This window comes from Caretta caretta, chromosome 7, assembly GCF_965140235.1.
Source record: "Caretta caretta isolate rCarCar2 chromosome 7, rCarCar1.hap1, whole genome shotgun sequence".
NCBI classification, from domain to species: Eukaryota; Metazoa; Chordata; order Testudines; family Cheloniidae; genus Caretta; species Caretta caretta.
This window is the reverse complement of record NC_134212.1, coordinates 120,348,524-120,368,485: the sequence shown is the minus strand read 5'-3', so window position 1 is coordinate 120,368,485 and position 19,962 is coordinate 120,348,524. Positions and strand designations below refer to the sequence as shown.

The following is a 19,962-nucleotide window of genomic DNA, read 5'->3' as shown; positions in this document are numbered from 1 at the left end:
TGTGCCATTAGCATGTTGGTTATCCTTGACCAAGTCACTTCCCCTTTCTGTGCCTTAGGTTCCCCATCTGTAAAATGAGGGTATCCTGACCTCTTTTGTAAAGTTCTTAGAGCTCCACTGTTATTATAGTAAACTAGGACTTTGTAAAATCCTGCTTCATTTATTTTAAATATTAGAAAAGATTAATGGAGTGATGTCAGATTGGAGGGAGGTCTCAAGTGGGGTTCCACAGGGATCTGTTCTGGGTCCAGTGTTGTTTAACATCTTTATGAATGACCTGGCTATAAGTGTAGAAGAGCATACTGATCAAGTTTGCAGAAGACAAAAATTCAGAGGGATCTTGACAATTTGGGGAACGGGGCTATGGACAACAACATGAAATGTAACAAAGACAGATGTAAGATGCTACACTTATGGAAGAAAAACCAAAAGCACAAATACAGAATGGGGGGAAACTGGCTTGGCAGCAGCACTGCTGAGAAGGCTCTGGGAGTTGTGGTGGATCACAGCTTCAACCTGAGTCAGCAATGCGATGCTGTTGCAAAAGAAGCAAATGCAGTTTTAGGTTGCATTAACTGAGGCATAGGATGCAAGTCATGTGATGCAATAGTACCGCTCTACTCGGCGCTGGGTAGGCCTTAGCTGGAGAACTGTGTCCAGTTTTGGTCACCAATGTATAGAAAGGATGTGCAGCAACTGGAAAGGATCCAGAGGTGAGTGACAAAGATGGTCAAAGGGATGGAAAGCAAGCCATGTGAGCAAAGGCTGAAGGAACTACGTATGTTTAGTTTGGAAAAGAGGAGATTAAGGGGGGTATGATAACGGTCTTCAGATACTTGAAAGGCTGCCAAAAAAAGATGGAGAAAAGTTGTTCTCTCTTGCCACAGAGGCCAGGACAAGAGGCAATGGGTTCAAACTGCAGAACAGCAGATATAGATTAAATCTCAGGAAAAACTTCCTAACTGTAAGAACAGTAGGACAATGGAACAGAGTGCCTATGGAGGCTGTGGAAGCTCCTTCACTGGAGGTTTTCTAAAGGAGGCTGGAACCATCTGTCTTGAATGGTTTAGACACAAGAAATCCTGCATCTTGGCAGGGGATTAGACTAGATGACCCTTTCAGTCCCTTCTAACCCTATGGTTCTATGATTCTATGATTTCTGACACCTGTCTCTGAAGTCTTGAGGTGTATCTCAGAAAACTGAAAGTTTTATATTTATTCTACTCTGGATATCACCCACCCCCGGACCTATTAAAGAGTGAACATCTAAACATTGCTCCATTCTCTTAAGGCCACCACATTCAAGCTTTGGATCCTCAGATGGAGGAAGTTCCTGAGGCTATAGGTGCCCCACAGATATAGTGTTGGTTTTCTGCAAATATAACAGGCTGGATAATTATAACTGGAACTTTGTTAAAATTTGAAGACAGATAACAGTATTTATTCATTAAAATTCAACAAAGGAAAAATATCTCTCCATCGTGCCTTTGATGAATCTAGCTGTTTGTTTGAGAACAAATGAGGACTTGGTAGAATGGGGCGATGATTAGAAACCCAAAGTCACAAAGCTCACGCTTATTCTAGTTCTAATGAGATGCTCTGACCAACTTCGGGCGGCTAACATTAGAACTCATTTAGTTCTAATTTTTAATAATTCTGAAAATCATCGGTAGTCGCTTAATTAGATCCAAACAGACACCTAGTCTTGGCTGTTTAGCCTAACAGGCTTTAATCAACATATTTTTAATGATCTCTTGGTAGAGTGGTTGCATCACAGAAACTTTGGAGGACACAGGACTTGCTTTGTTTGAAAACACTGTTGCATAGTTAAAGTGAAAAAACATTTCTTTCCTTTCTCCTCTTTGTTTCCTCTAAAGGGATAAGGAGCGAGTGTTGGCTAACATGGAGCAGGAGTTTCCAATGCAGAGAATGGATGTTCCTCGTTTCACTGGGGGAGGCTTTGCTCTCACCAAGCAGCCGCCCAAGGTTATGGCCTAAACTGGAGTCATCTCATCATGTCCCACTTTTCCTGCTGAACTAAATTAGTTCTTGGGTGTTTCAGAGAATGGTTTTAGATTAACTCATATCAAATGTTCTCTTTGGTATCACTGCATTGTTTTCATAAAAGAAGCTTATTCTAGAGTGGGCAGTGCTGTAATTTACACACAATAGGCTAAATTCTGCTCTTGATGGCACCAGCATTACCACATACATGTCCATGGAGCTGCACAGCTGGGACATATGCTGATATTTCTTCCTTGTTACTGTGACTTTTTATTTAGAATTGTAACACCCAAAACACTTAAATGTGCACAACTATATACCCTCTATCTACCTCCATCCCAAGCACATATTCCATTTATCCATCAATTTAAATCTACTAAAAGGAAGGAGAAAAACAGAAAACAAGGAAAAAGGAATAACGAGAAACTCCATGTCCTATTTTAAGCAAACGCCGAATTGACAACTCTTTGCTCAGATGTTCACGTGAGAAAATTCTTTGTGGGGGAGAAATATCATTTGGTTTATTCAATATTTGCTACAGCCATTATTAAGATCAAGGGAGTTTTTGGCCACAGTGGACCTACCCACTGTACAATTGGGATGCAATTCTGCATACTGGATGTGGATACTAAGTGACATAATTATGTCTGTTTAAATAGGCAGTCTATATACTCTGTCTGGAACCTGCCATCCTCTATAAATTGTTTCTTGTAAATCTGAACTCAAAACATGGCAAACTTTGCACTTTAATTTCTATTAGGAGAAAGATCCTGGAACATTTTTGTAACTTTAAAAAATTGTTTTTGCAACACAGTGTGAGCCCTCCAACCTTTTTGGCCAAAAGAGATTTAATTACCATTGATTACCAAGTGATATGAGAAAATCACTGCAAGAGGTGCTGAAGTATAGAAAACTCTCAAGCTGTAAAATAAAATGTTTTGAAACTGCTTTCTATATGGAATGCTCTCTCCTGGCCCAGGGGATGAAAAACTAGTCCAAAGAGATATGCTGATAAATATTTAATAAAAAAAAAACCCCTTTGCAGAGATTTTGATCTTTGCTTTGGTGGAACACATAATTAAATATTAAAGCTACTGTGGGAAACTTTTAATGGAAGTGTTTAATTCAGGAGACTCAAGTTAAATACAACAGGGATCTACTTTGCTGTTACATCAGAGGCCAGAACACTGAGTCATCAGATCTATTGTATTTTTTTTCTCTCTGTCAAGTATATTTACGCCACAGTATCATTTTAGAGGAGTCTTATTGTCTGACTCTTGTCTGGTGTGTGTTTATGACATTTCAGTACAACCACAATAATCCAATCACAGTAAAGTCAAGATGGCTGACCTGGATATATTAGTATGAAGACGTCCCAAATAGGGTCTAGGCCATTCTTTAGAAAGGAGCTGAATTTCCAGTGTTTCTATAAGGCCAGATTTTTCCCCGTTTACTCAGTAGTAGTAATATACTTTGAGTAATGTACTGAGTAGTAATGTACTTTGGGAGCAGTCATACTGAAATAAATTAAACTACTCCCAGAGTAAAGCATTACTCCACATGAGTAACAATGGCAGAATAGGGCTCAGAGAGCCTCAGAAGCCCAGCCCATTACGGATAAGTCATTTGTTTATTACTCCATATCTTAACTGTACTGTATAGGGGCCAAATTCAAAGTTCATTCAAGTCAATGGATGTCTTTCCATTAATTCAGATCAGGATCTAGGAAAGTGAGCGTAATCTAATGGTTAAGGCTGGGGTGGGGAGTAGGCACCAGGATGATTCCCTGCTCTCCCTCTTTCTGCTTATGTGACCATGGACAAGTCCCAATCAGACAGATTCTGCCACCATTACCTGCACTGTTTAGTATCTAGTGTCAAAATAAATGGGACTATGAATGGAATAAGGTACTATTCAGTGTTGAGTAGGGGAGGCAGAATCTGACCTTAAATAGCTCACTGTCTCAGTTTACCTATCTGTAAAATGGGTATAATAATACTTGAGTGGAGAGTTATGAGGATTAATTCATTCTTGTTTGAAAAGTGCTTTAAGCTACTTAGATGAAGAGCACTATAGGAATGCAAAGTACTAGGATTTGTGACCGCAAGTATGCTTCCCAGTCCGAAGGGATGATTAATGAGTATGAGCCCACTTGCCAAGTGCAGCACATGGCAATAAAATGCTAGGAGACTAATGTTAGGCAGCCAAAGTTTGAATACATTGGCCACTAGCCCTGTCCCAGCTCAATTGCATTAACTTACCTGTAGTGGGCTGGTCACCCACTCCTGCCCTGAAGGGCTTGAAATCAGCTCTGGGAGAGGGCTGAGGCTGCAAGAGGGCTGCTGCTAGGGAAAGCAGCAAGCCTCAGTTGATTGGGGAAACAGCCACAGCTGTGGCCAAGCCCCAATCAGGGCCCAGATAGCCTTTATAAGAGGGCAGTGGGCCAGGAGGACAGTCTCTCTCTAGATGTTGAGAGAGGGGGGCCTGACTCTTGGGAGCTGAGCAGGGTACCTATCAGTGGAGCAGGGCTGGGGAAAGGCTAGAGGAGCTGGGGAGCTCCGGCCTGAGAAACCTCCAGGCTGCAGGCCTTGATGAAGGCCTAGGAAAAGGGTACTGGGGTTGCAGAGGGCAACCCAAGGGTAGGCAGAAACAGCAGGTCCAGACCCTCCTTGCCGATGATGAGTGGCAATTATACTGCAGTCCGCCCCAGGGAGCGAGTGCTAGATGGTGACTGGCAGTAGCCAAAGACTGAGGCGAGGTGGGGATAGAGGGTGGGGGTTCCCCAGGGGTGGGGGAAGACCCAGATCTGTGGGGATACTGCCAGGGGGCAGCACCCCGGCGTGAAAGGAGCACCGGGGTCTGGGAGGGACTTGGGGCCCAATGGCAAGCAGGACACCGGCCTGCAGAGGGTGCTCGGGAGCCTGGAAATGCTAATTCGCTGGACGACCAGCAGGAGGCGCTGCAGGGGTGAGTCCTGCCCTGCTACATTGCCACTTTCAGGAGAACTAAACTTGCTCAGGAATTTGAAAAATTAAGAATTGTTGCTAATAACTTTTATCATTGCCAGGAACTAAGCAACTACAGCCTGCCTAATTTACAGCGTCAGAGAGTCCTGAAACCTTATGTAGATTCAGGCATTAAAACTGTCTCAAGCATACCAGAAAGAGAACAAACCCCCCGAGGACTATATAAAAGCCAGAGAACTTGAAAATCATTGTCACTGTCTGTGAATCTGCGTGGTGCCGAGGCGCTTTTAATGCTTGAAGATTTGACTTACACAGCAGGAAACGACAGAACTTTAATGGTAGCATCATTTGTTCACTTAGCCCTGCGTGGCAGGCAGCATTTCTGAAGTACTCATTTAGGTCCCGTCGCTGAATAATGATAATTGAATCCAACACTGGGCGAGATGTAAACCAGAAGGAATAGGCACACTTCACCTTTTGGTTGCTGTAAAAGCACGTGAAAAGATGGAGATGTAGGGCTCGATCCAGGCCAACTGAAGTCAATGGGAGCCTTTCCACTCACTGCAACAGGTGTTGGATTTGGTCCATAGCAGTCTTCCTGGTGAGTCTATCATGGATTCTAAGGAACTTTTCTTATGGAGGGTGTGATATTTTGAGTGTTTGATTTCAGAGCTCCGGAGGGGGAGACACACTACTTTAAAGACAGGGTAGCTTCCCTGAAGAAGCTTACTATCTAAGGCCCTAACCCTTTAAGCTGAGGTCAATTGGTGCAGAGGGGTCTGTCCGCATCACATTGCAGGAGCAGGGCCTCGCTCAGACAACACACATGATATAACAAATTCAGCCACAGAAGTGTGAGCTCTCTGGGGGAGGGACCATCTGTTTGCTACACGTGTACAGAGTCCCTAGCACCAGGCGGCCCCGATCCATAAATGGGACCTGTAGGCACTACTGGAGTGTGAATAATAGATAGCAGCACACACAACGTGCCTTATTGTCATCTCCTACCAGTGTAAATCAGGAACCACTCCCCTGAAGTCCATGGGGTTTCACTGGTGTAAGGCAGATCACAACCAGGACCCACCTGTGGGGAGGTCAGTATTGCAAACACATAATAAGAAGGGACGGGGGTGCTCATGAATGGGTGCTTTTCCAAGAATCATTGAAGAAGGTGTGATGTGTGCGTGGAGGAAGCTGTGGCTGGATCAGCAGGAGAAGCATATGATTTTAGCAATATGTTCTAAATGGCCTAGAAGAGTGAGAGGTGAGACACAGTGTGGCCAGCAAGGAAGAGGCTGCAGTAGTTTACAGAAAAGCTAACCAAGGTGTTAGCAGCCTGGGGAAGAAGGAATGAGACATCACTGTGAGCTAACACTGAACAAAGCATCACAGCATATATACCCTCCCTCTGGATATACTGGCTGTCAGGTAGGTCTGTCAACATTTGCACTGTAAACACTATTATCAGAGCTTTATAATTTAGCCATACAAATTTCGAGCTGGTGTGTAGTATGCCAGTTCTCAGATCACGGAGCAGTATTCCACCCCCTCTTACACCAGGGCTGAATTAACTACGCCACAAGCAAATTTGGAGAGAGGTGGCAGGGTGAAAAGGATCTCTTTGAACGTTTTATTTTAAATCTTAAGTTACAGGAGGATGAGTCAGTGGCAAAGCCTGGAACACCAGGCAGGAATTGTGGTTCCTAACCTGGTTCCCTATTCACCGGCTCACACTAAGCCCATCAGGCTCAGCATTTACCCTCTCAGAGCGGAGGCTCCAGATTAGGTTAATTTGAATTTAGGGACTTTAATAAATGAGTAGTAGTTATTCAGTGGGTGATGTCGTTGATGGGTCACCCCTTCCAGGGGAGGATGTTTTCAGTTTGTTTCCAAAAACTATCAGGCGAGTTGGTGAAGCTTTTCCATCGAATAGCTCTTTCCTCTATGAATGGTCCCATTCAAGTCAACAAGGCTCTTTGTGGAATAAGGGTTTACCCAACAAGTGTAAGACAGAAGCTTGACCCAGGAGCTGGGGTTAAGGATCCTATCTTCAAAAAGCAGTGCCTAAGTTGTGCCTGTCAAATATGCACAGATAGCTGCATATTTTAATCAGGTGCAATTGACTGTTGGCATGTGCAAGTGCATTTGATGGATGCAATTTAGGAGCAGTTTAGAGTCCAGATTGTTTGAAGGACTGAGGACCCTCAACTCCCCTTGAAGTCAATGGGAATTGTGATTGCTTAGAACCTCTCAGGAGGTGCTGAGCACGTTGCCACCAGAGGAAACATTTAGGTAGGGTGCGGCAGTGGGTGGGAGTTGTTTCCAAGTCCTTGGAGTGGCAGGTTTGGGGGTTGGAGAAAGCAGGCCTCTCCCACCCTGCTGGGCAGCTGGGATCCGCAGGGGTTCCTGGTTCATCATCTTGGCCCACAAAGCACAAATCTATCCCAATTCTTGCTACAGCTAGGGAAGGCGAGCTCATGGCGCACCTCCACGGCAACCAGCCTCTTCTTCCCGTGCAGGGTCAGCTAGATGTCAACAGGGCCCGGCACCTTTGAGGGGGAGAAGCTATGTCGGCACCTCCCCCTTTAGTATTCTCAGGAGAGACAGTGAATGGATGTCAGTGGGACCATGGGATATACCTGGCCTCCCATTGCTAGGCCCATGGGTTGTTGCTAAATGAGGCACTTCTCAATCTACTAACACGCTAACCCACTTAGCACAGTGTGTTTGCTCCTGTCTAGCTCAGTATGTTTCTGTTCCCCCTCTAGCAGCTGCTCCACAGGAGAGAATAAAAACCTACTAAAGCTACTTGTTAGAGGAGCTGCTCCCTTCTCTCAAGCCATAAAAAATGTGTGGTATTAGCTCTGATGGTCCCCACTTCAAATCCTACTGACAACCCAGCTGAGGGGGTGTGGTGTTGGTAATTTTGTTGTAGTAAACCTATATGAATTATTAGAAGTAAAGGAAATAATCACAACACATGCTCCTGAAATAGACTGATTTTTACATTTTATCCTCTGTAAATCCAAGAACTTTCAGGGGCCTAAGTGGCCCCTGGACACCTGCAGAAACTTGCCCACTCCTATTCAAATCTGAAGTGGTGTATTGGACTCTCTGGATCAGATTTTAATGCCTTTTCTCACTCTCAGGTTTCAGAGTAGCAGCCGTGTTAGTCTATATTTGCAAAAAGAAAAGGAGGACTTGTGGCACCTTAGAGACTAACCAATTTATTTGAGCATAAGCTTTTGTGAGCTACAGCTGACTTCATCGGATGCATTCAGTGGAAAATACAGTGGGGAGATTTATATACATAGAGAACATGAAACAATGGGTGTTACCATACACACTGTAACGAGAGTGATCACTTAAGGTGAGCTATTACCAGCAGGATAGCGGGGGCGGGGGTGGGGAGGAACCTTTTGTAGTGCACATTATTGTCAACTGCTGGAAATGGCCCACCTTGATTATCACTACAAAAGGTTGTCGGGGGGGGGGGGGGGGGGGGGCACTCTCCTGCTAGTAATAGCTCACCTTAAGTGATCATTCTCTTGTTTCAGTGTCTATGGTAACACCCATTGTTTCATGTTCTCTATGTATATAAATCTCCCCACTGTATTTTCCACTGAATGCATCTGATGAAGTGAGCTGTAGCTCACGAAGGCTTATGCTCAAATAAATTGGTTAGTCTCTAAGGTGCCACAAGTCCTCCTTTTCTTTTCTCACTCTCAGTAGCATCTCATTCCCCGGGCAGTCCCATTGGCTTCAGCAGGACTACTCGTGCAGTAAAGTACTATCTAGCATGAGGAAGGGTGTCACGGAGACTGACCATATATTTGAGACCGACCCACGTGCAATGTGCTGAGCTTCTAACAATGATCCTTAGGCAAACAGTAACTTCCATGGTGTTCAAGGGGCTGAGTCATGTCCCAAGAGGCTCTCTGCACCACGCATGATCACATGCTTACAGCCACAGAAACAGACCCATTTAGAGATGGAGCTGAAATCCTGTCCTTAGCTCACCCTGGCATGATTTGGTCGAGTAGCGGGCGTCAGATATTGAGTTCTTGTCAGAATATAGGCACCTCCAGGGGGTTAAGAGCTATATGCCAGTGATCTAAGGACGTTGCCAGGGCAGATGTGCTCCTTGACTGGGAGTTAATTGGGTAATGATTGACCCCACACAGGATTCCCGGGGATGATGGTGGTGTTGTTTTTTCCAGGTGGGGAGGTGGGCTGTTACTTACGGAACAGTTCAGCGTTGTCTTTCTTTCCAGATTGCAGGGCTTCACACTTGAACTCTTTTCCTGCGCCAGAGTCTTAGCTAGAGAGAGCTTCTCTTCTGTGCTGCCAAATCTAGTTGCTGCACTGTGAAGACAAGATGTAGCCTTAGCCTTTGTTGTTGTCGGTCCCTTTGGGTCACCTTTTCCAAAACAGCCTCTGGCCCTGTGCCCAAAACTAGGCATGCTGCAAAATCCTGATCTGGGTGAGTAAATGAAAAATCGGACACTCTTACACATGTACCTTTGTGAAAGACTCTCTTGCTTCAAAATGTAGCCCTAGTGATAACATTGCATTATCATATTCTCTATTCGGTTGATTGCTTACCCCAGTGGCTCTCTAGCTTCCTAGACTGAGGCTGGGAGGTGTGGAATCAGATCATCCGTCAGCTAGCATGATTCTCACCTGCGTCTTTTATGAGAGACCGTGCGCCCAGGCAAAATCTCAAACCACTTTCCTGATCCCAGGCTAGCTAACGGATTGTGTTGGCATGGCAGCATCATCACCCAGGGCCCAAACCTGTAAAGCACTTAAGTACGTGCTTAACTTTAAGCACATGAGTAGTCCCATTGACAATTCAAGTGTTTACAGTCCAGATCCTCAAAGGTAATTAAGTGCCTGACTCCGATTGATTTCAATGAGAGTTAGGCACCTAAATACCTTTGAGGATCTGGCCTAAGTGCTTCGCTGAACCAGGGCATGTATGCAGGTTTTCTGTGCACCCAATTTGGGGCCCCATTCCTACACTATGCTGAGTATCTTTGGCAAGGTAATGAGTGACTTCAACTCCCAGGGAAGTCAATTGTGCCACTAGTCACAGGATAGGGTCTTCTGTGACAGTGACTGACTGACCTGGTCAGATCCGGTCAGTTAGAATCTCCTGCCTTTTAATCCTGAGTAACCTGACCATGTGCCCCAAACTGTGTGTGTGATCCCATCTAGTTTCATATAAAAAACAAACCTGTAACTTTCATTTTTTGCAGCCTGGACAATGGGTGAAATAAAGCCAGTTTAGCTAATGCCTGGGGGGAAAAAAGAACACCGTGCAGTATTACATTGATCCAGGAAGCAGTTTTGCGAGGCAGGATGGTTTTGTGGGGGAATGCTGGCCTGGCTCATCTCAGCCACTCTGAGTTCAAGTCCTGCTCTTGCAACAGACTCTCTGTGACCTCGGTCAGTATAATCTCCCTGTGCCTCCTCTTGCTATCTGTGATATGGGCATAAGAATAGTTCCATTGTTGGTTTTGTCTGTTTCAAGTGCACACTCTTCAGGACAAGGATTGTTTCTGTCTATGCTACAGTCAGAGGTGTGATCGCAGCATGCGTAGGCAAACCTGCATTAGCTTTAGTGTAGCTAGTGCAGCTACAAATAGCAGTAAAGGTGCTGCAGCCATGGGCTTCCGCATGGGCTGTGCAAGTCTGTCTGGGACCTTGCTGACGTCCCTGCACTGCTCGCCCATGTCAGGGTCCATGCTGCCATCTCTTCACTGCTACTTTAGCTGCTCTAGTTGGATCAAAGCACCGCCACCAATTGCGGTGTAGACATACCCTATGCGTTTGTACAGTGCCTACCACAATGAAGATGTGATCTTGGTTGCAGCCTGTAGTTGCTAGGGTAATACAAATAATAGTAAGGAAATAGCACATTCCATTGCTTGGGAGATTGTCTCTGCCCCGGAAGATATTGGCTGTTTGCCAAAAAAAAACCACTTAAAAACCCTGAAATGTTTTGTTTTGGCAAAAATTAACATTTTATCAAAATAAAGTTTTGATACCTTTTTTTTGATCAGCTCCAATGATCAGGCCTCAGTACACTAGAAGGATTTAGCTGCGTTGCCTATGTCAGTTTTTTAAAAGTTACACTGAATTTTTTCTCAGACTCTTTCCAATACATGTGCACCTAGATGCAAGACTTGTTGGAATGTCACAGCAAGGTGCATTAATAACTGTTATGGTTTCCCTGTCACTATTTGGTTTGTTCCATCCTCCCTCCCCATCCCCTGATATTTCAGAGTTAGTAACTGGACGTATTCCCTATTGACAACTTAGGAAATCTCATGATTGGAGTTTTTATTTAAACTGATAGTGCATGAGTCTTCCAAAAATGACCAACTCCCTTGCTGTTTCCGGTGCAGTGGAGGAAAGAGAGAAACTTGAAATGCATTTAATTCCACTCTTCTGGATTGGTGCTGCGTTTCTTTTTGTTTAGTTGGGAGCTCTTGGATAAATCCACGTTTGTACCACGCCTGAAACTGGCTCAGTATCAAGAGCATAACATTTCGCTGCCCAAAAATTACCTCCTAAATTCTTTAAAACAACCTGTTTACTGATTGTGTTGTACATTGTTTTGAAGTAGAGTATTTCAATCTTTAGACAATGCAGCATGCGCATTACGAATAGATATGCATGGGGCTAGATCCTCAGCTGGTCTACACGGGCACCGCTTTGGTGATGTCCGTGGATCTATGTCCAGCACAGCTGTACCAATTTACATCAACTGACGACCAGGTCTATAGTGTTTACATCTAATTAGATGACGTTCCAAATTTGTTCCTAATATGGTGTCTGTACACTGGATGTTAGTTCAAATTTGCCATTTCCGGTGGGTCATCTTCATTGTTAATGTCAAAAACATATGTGATACATAAACTTCAGCTGTCTTTTTCTCACCTTGGCGTTTCAAGCCATTGTCTCATTATGCAAGCTAGATATTAGTTCCTGTCTTCGGGATGGGGACCATGGTAACATTTTCAGAAGCACACGGGTGTTTTTTGACCCTGTCTCCTATTTTCGAAAGCGACCTGGGAATTTATGTCTCAATGGGACTGAGCTCATTGGTGTTGAAGTCACTTTGGAAAATGTGAAGTAGGCTCCTAAGTTGCGCCAGCATTTTTGAAAATGTTACCCCTTCTTTGGCCGTGCAGATACGGTGAGCACTGATAGGTGGAGCCATGTCAATAGGGTAACAAATGAAAGAGCAATATCAGATCTTAGGAAAGAAAACTGGCTTTGGTGAGCATTGGGAGTCAGGAGATCCAAATCCCAGCCCCAGCTCTGCTGTCAGCTTGCTTTTCATCTGGGTGTGCCTCAGTTTCCCCTTCAGTAAAACAGGCATGATCTGCCTCCACACAGCAGTGCTGGAAGCTGTATTTAATGCTTGGAAAGTTCTTTGAGCTGCTCAGATGAAAATGACTGTCGGGTAGGGGCAATGATGGGGTCAGCCCCTCAGCTGGTGTCAGTTACCCTCCGTTGACATCAATGGACCCCCATCCATTTACTCCAGCTGAGGATTTGGCCTTGTCTCCCTGGATATTAGTGCAGCATGTAGCACAATGGGGCCCTGACAGTGGCCAAAGCCTTTGGGTGCTGCAGCCGCTTCACCTTGAACTTTCCCTTTAAATATGTTAACTCCTTCTGCTAAACCATCTGTTCCACCTTGTGTCTAGCTGGGACACTTGGAGTGCCTTTCCCAGACCTGATGAAGGGCTCTGCATAAGCTCAGAAGCTTCTCTTTCTTGCCAACAGAAATGGGTCCCATAGAAGATATTACCTCCCCGACCTTGTCTCTCTGATAGAACTTGGACCAAAAAGGCTACAACAACATGGCATATAATATAAACAGGTGATAATAATTTCTGGCTTGTGCAGAGGAGTCACAGATCAGATTCCCTGTTCATTAGTTCCTACCCGTCCTTTGTACCTCTCTGGCTGAGCCTTTGCAAGAAAGAACTTCTAGGTGAAGAAAATGTTTGACCGTCAGTTTGTTTTACACTGTCAAATGAGCCTCAGGTTAATGTGATCTGTAAACTTCAAGAGATTCAGTAGCCCATGTGACACTATCATTCTCTGTCACTTTAACTGCCAGGTGTCCACACCCACAAAACCCACCAGTACGGCTGGCACCAGCTGACCTCTGTGTTGTCCACGCCAGCAGAGAACCCAAGTGCCAGATGTGCCATTCAACCTTCTCCCCCAGCAGTAGCTCCTTCATAAGACAGTTGAGATGTGGCATTGGTGGGGCCAGGTTGGGGGAAGTGGGTACTGGCAAGGCCTGCATGCTCTCTGCAGATTCCAGAGCTGTCAATCCTGCACCCTTCACAAGCACTCACATTCAAATCAGGCAATATCAAAGGGAATTATGCTCCAGCTTCGCTTGTCTGCTCAAGGGCTTCACCTTGTGCTCTTCAGGGATGTGTCTCGTAATTTACTTCAGTGCTGAGGGATAACTGGTTTTCTGTCAGCCTTTATCATCAGCTGGCAGCGAGCTAAGCAAGCCCTGTGCCGAACGATACATGCCTCTCCCTCTCCCTGCAGCCTCTTGATTTCTGCTTAGCTTCAACAACTTGCAACAGAATTGCGCCAAGTTCTGTAGCCCTCTTCTTATTTTCCTGACCCTCTTTGGCTCCTAGGCTCCCATCAGGAGTCCCTAAAGCAGCACCTGCTGCTAGAACCATAGTTTGCTATCCCTGCCTGCGGCCCTCTCAACCAGGGTTGCCAGGTTTGGTTGGACATATTTCTGGAGGTTTCATCGTGTGACATTGTTATTGGCATGTTATTGGCATGTCCTGAGCCCCTTCTAAAATTGGATTCCTTTACTGGGCACATGCTCAGTTTCTAAAAGAAACTGCACTACAGCTGACAATTGGCATTTTTTTCAAATGGCCTCACATTCAGATTTTTTAAAAAAGGGTATCTGCGATGCCATCTGTAATAGTGACAACCTAGTAATGCCCAATAATGTTAGAGTGCAGATCCCCTGACTTCCAGGCCAGGTACCTACTACTGGACTACACTGCTTGATTGAGTCAGGGGTAGCTCTGATTATTTTATGAAAGGGACACATATCCGTGGATCCATATGCTTAAGCAGTTACTTAAACACATGAAATTTCGTGTTCCAGCCTCTTCATTTGGAGGCTGTCATACGGAGGTGGAAAGGAAGAAGAAATAAAGCTGAAACAAAGTGAGTATCAATCTCATTCTTGTATTTTTATTCAGTGCTGTTTTATATATTTTTTGTTTTGTTTTTCTTTCAATCAAGACACGGACTTAAGCAGGAAAATAGACTGCCTACTGGGGTGTCCTTAGTAAATGGATTCCTCAGCAATCATATTGGTCCGATTCTGATCCCACTTACTGATGCCATAAAACTAGAGGGGTTCCATTTGACTCAATGGATTTACACTGGTTTGCCTGTGAGTTGAGAATCTGGTTCAGTATTATTAATTAATTAGATTTTACACATTTTCCAGCTTTGCTGCTGGTCTCATAAGTGGTGTGAAGGCTGCACACCTGTGATCAAATCATTTCATACCAAAGACGTCTATTCCCAAGGTGCTGATCTCACTCTGGGAGGGGTCTGCATTCCCACACTCCACAAACATGGTGGTCCAGGTTCAACTAGACCTAGGCATGTGGTTTAGGGTTGCCAGCCTTCCAGGATTGTCCTGGAGTCTCCAAAAGATTAATGAAAGTTTAAAGATTATGTTATGTGATGAAACCTCCTGGAATAAGTCCAACCAAAACTGGCAACCCTTGTGTGGTTACATGTTGTGGGAAACTGTACCTTTAAGTGGCTTAGCTTGGGAGACGGGAAGTCTGGGAAGCAGCACTGCAGAAGCCCGGGTTGTGTTATGCAGAGACAGTCGAGCCGAGACACTGAAGGAAGCAGATCTGACAAATACCTTGTTCTGAGTGATTACTGAACAGCACATATCAGCATAGTTCGTGCATTCAAAAGCCCACCATATTTAGCGATTTCAGTGGAAGTTAGGAGCCTAAATACCTTTATGGACCTGGGCTAAAGTTCCTTTTTCTGCTTGACATTCAGCAAACCATCTGTCCCTTTCTGCTGGGGGGATCTGACATCCAGGTCAAAGAGCAATTGTTTATTATTACTGCTGGAGTTTATTATTTTATTTGTATTACAGTAGCGCCCACAGGCTTATATTGAGCCCAAAGGCCCCATTGTATGTGGTGCAGCACAAATACCTAGTAAGAGACAGTCCCTGCTTCGAGGAGAGTATATTCTAAATAGGCAAGACAGATAAAGGGTGGAGGGGAAACAGAAGCACAGCCTGACTCTGGTCCTGAGGAGCTCAATCTGCGTTAGGTGTCCTGTTGTACCTAAGAGACTTCTTTTGCCATTTGTTCTGTGCTCCTCACACGCTGGAACCTTTTTTTCGAAGAAGGCTCCAAGGCCAGAACATCTTAGGAGTCCGCTTATAAGGCGGAGCGGACATAGGGGCTGTGGTAGCAGAGCGAGCCCATTCAGACCCGCTCCAGCTGGCGCCATGCTGTTTTAAAATCTCTTCTAAAATGTGCATCTTAAAAACAACCCACAAGTCACGCAGGCGACAAGATTGAACATCCCACCCATTCAGCGGAGTCAAACAGAACCGGGGAGTCTTCCCCTCCCTGGACGGGATGGAAAGGCAACGATACTAGAAACACACGGAGTAATCTGAGAAAGTGGTTCACCGGGTCGAAGCCTAATTTTGCAGAGGCCAGTATAATAAATGGCAGCCAGCCTAGTCACATGGTTGTTCCTGCAGCGCAGAGCTGGGAGGGGTGCGGGGAAGGACATATAAATCATTGCATGGGATTTATAGCTGTTTTATGTGTAACCCTTCTGCCAGGCCAAGTTGATAGCAGCAAGGGCCGGGTTCAGTACACAGGGGCTCCCTCTCATCAAAGCAAATGCAAAACTGGCTCGAGCCCCCACCCAGTGACCTGGGAAAATCTTACACACCCCCTGGGTGCCTCAAAGAGGCAATACTTCCCCTTTCCCAAGCACAGAGTCTCGGTGGAGTAGAGAATCTTTAATAACATGAGGTAAACAACATCAGCATTAAATTGGGGAAACACCACAACTAGTGTTCATTAACCAAACCATGAGCAAAGACCCACCCCAGAAAATTGGGCCACATCCTTTCCCTCGGGTTCTTGAGTCCCAGAACCCAAACGTCTCGAGTCCAGCAATCCACAAATCACCCAAAGTCCAAAAAAGTCCAGCCCCAGAGTTCAAAAGTTCATCTGCAGAGTGTTACTCCCCAGTCTGGCTAAAATGTGCCTGTGTGTGGAGGAAAGAGGTAAGGGGCACCTTACGTGTCCCAAAGCTGACTGCCCCACAGGGCTCTGCTCTGCTACGCTGTCTCACGAACGGCTCTGCTCCACCACGACCAGCTCTGCTCTGCACAGCTCGCTATCTCATGAACACACCGCTGTCTCACAAACGGCTCCGCTCAGCTCGCTGTCTCATGAACAGCTCTGCTCAGCTCGCCGTCTCACGAACACACCGCTGTCTCATGAACAGCTCCGCTCCACCACGACCAGCTCTGCTCTGCACAGCTCGCCGTCTCACGAACACTCCGCCAGCCTATCCACGAACAGCACCGCTGCACTCTAGATCTTCCGGCTCCCCACTACTTGACACAGCTCTCAGTGATTTCAGCTCATAGTAGTGGGAGCCTTAGTGCTGGTGCACCATAAGGCCAAAGTGAATGCAGCACAGTACCTGTAGCAAGACTCTTAATAGACCCAAAATTAGCGCTGACATTCCACAGTGGAGAGAGACAGAGGTGCAATTGGTGCTTCAGGACCCACACCACCAGGTACTAATACCTGTCTCAAGTCTCTCTCCATTCACAGAGTTTTGGAACCCAAGTCCCTTGCCTAGCGAGTGCTACTCAGTTGATGGTGAGTCCCTCCATCATAACAAAAGGCCAAGTACAGTTCCAAGCACAGTTCCCATAATCAGGGTACTAACAATTTATTCTTCCCGCCCCAATAACAGAGACACTGGGGATCCCACAACAGCCAAAGTGACCATTTGGGCAGTTATGGCCTCATTCTAGGCAGGGTGGGTGTGCCTATGCAAATGAGATCAGCCCCTGAAGTTCTTTTCCACAACTTGCCACACCTCACCACCAGATGTCAGGGTGGAGCCCATCCTGACTCTGCTTACATCTGTGCTCTCTCTCTTTTTCTTATGTGATATACTAGGCCAGTGGTTTTCAACCTTTTTTCATTTGTGGACCCCGAAAAACTGTCAAATGGAGCTGAGGACGCCTTTGCAATCTTAGACATAGTCTGCACACCACTGGCTGAAAACTACTGTACTGTGCAGAGCTTGTCAGAAAGAGGGTTTGTTTTCTTTTTCTTTCTTAGATTTTAAGATGAGAAGGGACCATTAGATCATGTGGTCTGACCTCCTGTGTAACACAGGCCATAGAATTTCACCCAGTTATGCCTATATGGAGCCCATTAAAGTGGATCTCTTCTTGAAAGGCATCCTGAAGGCTTGAAGAGAAGTCTGTCTGTGTTTCTTGGTCACAGTTGCTCTGCTCCTTCCCCTCTACACTCTTTATTTAGAAGAGCAATGCCTCAGGAGGAGCACTGTAGGCTTGATTTATACAGTGTAATGAGAACATTAAGGCACCTATGGTCCTGGACTCTTGTGAGCTGCCATGTCAGTGGCCGATGTGGGAGCTCTTGCCTCTCACAGGGAGAGGGTGGAGGAAGGTTGCTAAGTGCAGAGCAGGAGGTTCTGGTGCCCCTCTCCCAACCTGCATGAGGAATTCAGGACTCACCTATGGCCATGCCAGGATCCAGTGTGTTGCCAACACCCACCAGCCCTGCAACAGACTAGTGCAGCTTGCTGTGGGTTAGGGGCCCTCGTGTCTCCGGTGCAATGTGGAGTCCTCCAGAATGCAGAGGGAGCAGTCCAGTGTGATCGTAGGGCTGACGGGGGGTGTGCATTGGAGCCAGCACATAGAGAACAGGGGGCACTGGGCCTGCACCGTGAACAGCTTTGGCCTTCTGCCCGGCACCCTCACGGTGGGTGGGGGGGAAGTTCCCTCTCCTTAGTTCTCAGTTCTGGTCATCCTGCCCAGCACGCCTCCTGCCTACACCCCCCAATCTCTTGGGATGGGAGAAGAGGGCTTGGTGAACTGGGAGGGAGAAGGGGAAAAGACAATTGGGAGCCAAATGGGAGAAAGAGAGGGAGGGGGCCAAGCATGCCATGTGGGTTGGAGGGAGGGAGAGAAACGGGGCAGGAAGTTAGCCAGAGTGGGGGGAGAGCCACAGGGAGGCTAGCAGAAGGAAAGTGATTAGAGAGAAAAAGGGGGAATGAAGGAGACATGAGAAAATGAAAGACCAGGGGCAAAATTCTGCTCAGGCATACACCGGCACTGCCATTGACTGCTGTGGGCTGGCCCAGGCCTGCGGGAGGGTAGGGGGCAGTTTGTTTGTTTGTGTTCTCATTTGCTGTCCAGCTGTGGGCCATGACTTGGTACTTGGGATTCAGGCCCAGGTACTTGGGATTCAGTGACTAGGAGTTTGGTATGGAACAAAGGAAGGGAGAGCGAAGGTGGAATAATTGGAAATACTCATGTCTCTGTGATTTAGATTAGTCCGGTATGTTTTTGTGTGGTGAGTACTAATCTGGAGTACTGTCCAGCATGTGTTTGTGTGGTGATGAGTACTTATTCAGGGCCAAATCTTAGTCCATTGAAGTCAACAGGAGTGTGATGGGGTGTCCACCCCACACAGGACTGAGGGGTTAAGGTGGCCGGGTAGGTCAATTAACTCCACAGGCTACACCTAGACCAGGAGCCAGGGAGCAGGAGGATGATTAGGAACAAGTTCACCTGTGCTGGAACAGGTGGGGCCTATGAAGCAGGCCTGGGCTGCTGCTGAGAAAGGACAGTCATTCCCTGGAAAGAGGGAGGAGTGTTTGGGGGCTGCTGGGAAATGCTGCAGGAAGGCAGGTAGCAGTCATTCCCTGGGAAGAGGGTTTTTGGAGCTGGTACACACAGAGAGACAGAGAAGGGGAACCAGAGAGTAGGAAGCAATCTACGGAAGGAGCAGAGAGAGGAAGCCCCGAACTGTTGAGCTGAGGGTCTGTAGGCTGGAGCCCAGAGCAAAGGGTGGCCTGGGTTTCTCTACCAGCTACTGAGGGCTTGGTGTAGAACTGAGCTAATGGGCAGACTGCCTAGGCCTGTGGAGGGACTGTACCCCGGAAGGGGGAACGCTGAGTGACCTTGCTGGAGGACTAAATCACACAGGAGATGCTGGGGGCTCTGGAGCGAGAGGAGCTGCAGACCAGAGTTGGAGCGATGGTGTGCAAACGGTGGACGGGGTTGTTTAACTCGGGAGCTAATCCCCAGGGTGACCAGCAGGAGGCGCCAGACCATTGGTGAGTAGAGCATCCCAATGAGAGGGAATCTTGCCATTGGCATTTCTGAGAGCAGGATGTGGCCCTCAGAGTACTGTCCAGCAAGCTTTCTCTAGTGAGTACTCATCTGGAAAGTTGTCCAGCAGGTTTTTGTGAGGAGGATTTATTCAGAGTACTGTTCAGCATATCTTCGGTGCAAGTACTCATTCAGAGTACTCGCAATGTTGGTGTGTGGTGAGTACTAACCCAGAGTACTGGCTAGTAGGATTTGTGGTGAGGACTCTGCTCATGCACATCTGAGAAGTAACGATGGGAATAAGAAAACCTATCAAACAATGCAAAGAAGGGAAACTAAACTAGGAAATGAGAGGGGCAAATCTGCCATCCGTCTCACTGGCAGGGAAAGAGAGAGTGAGCCGCTTGTGCTGAGAGACGGGAACCTGCTTTTTTCCCTCTGTGGGGTGGCTCAGACTTAGAAAGTAAGATGACGTCTAGGTTTGCTTGTTGAGAGATAGGATAGAGCTATACTAATGGGGAG

General features: G+C 46.4%; 1 protein-coding gene across 2 annotated transcripts in view; it reads left to right on the top strand.

Moving 5' to 3' along the window:
• Positions 1–19,962, top strand: part of CFAP58 (cilia and flagella associated protein 58) — a 141,883-nt gene that overhangs the window by 100,241 nt on the left and 21,680 nt on the right. Inside the window, exon 18 of one of the 2 annotated variants that reach the window (XM_048858400.2) lies at positions 1,878–2,952. The exons of the other annotated variant lie outside the window; for it this stretch is intronic. Within the exon in view, the coding sequence (XP_048714357.2) occupies positions 1,878–1,998 (121 nt within the window). The 3' untranslated portion in view covers positions 1,999–2,952. Of the gene's footprint in view, positions 1–1,877; positions 2,953–19,962 lie in introns of those variants that run through there. 2 annotated transcript variants of the gene reach the window in all.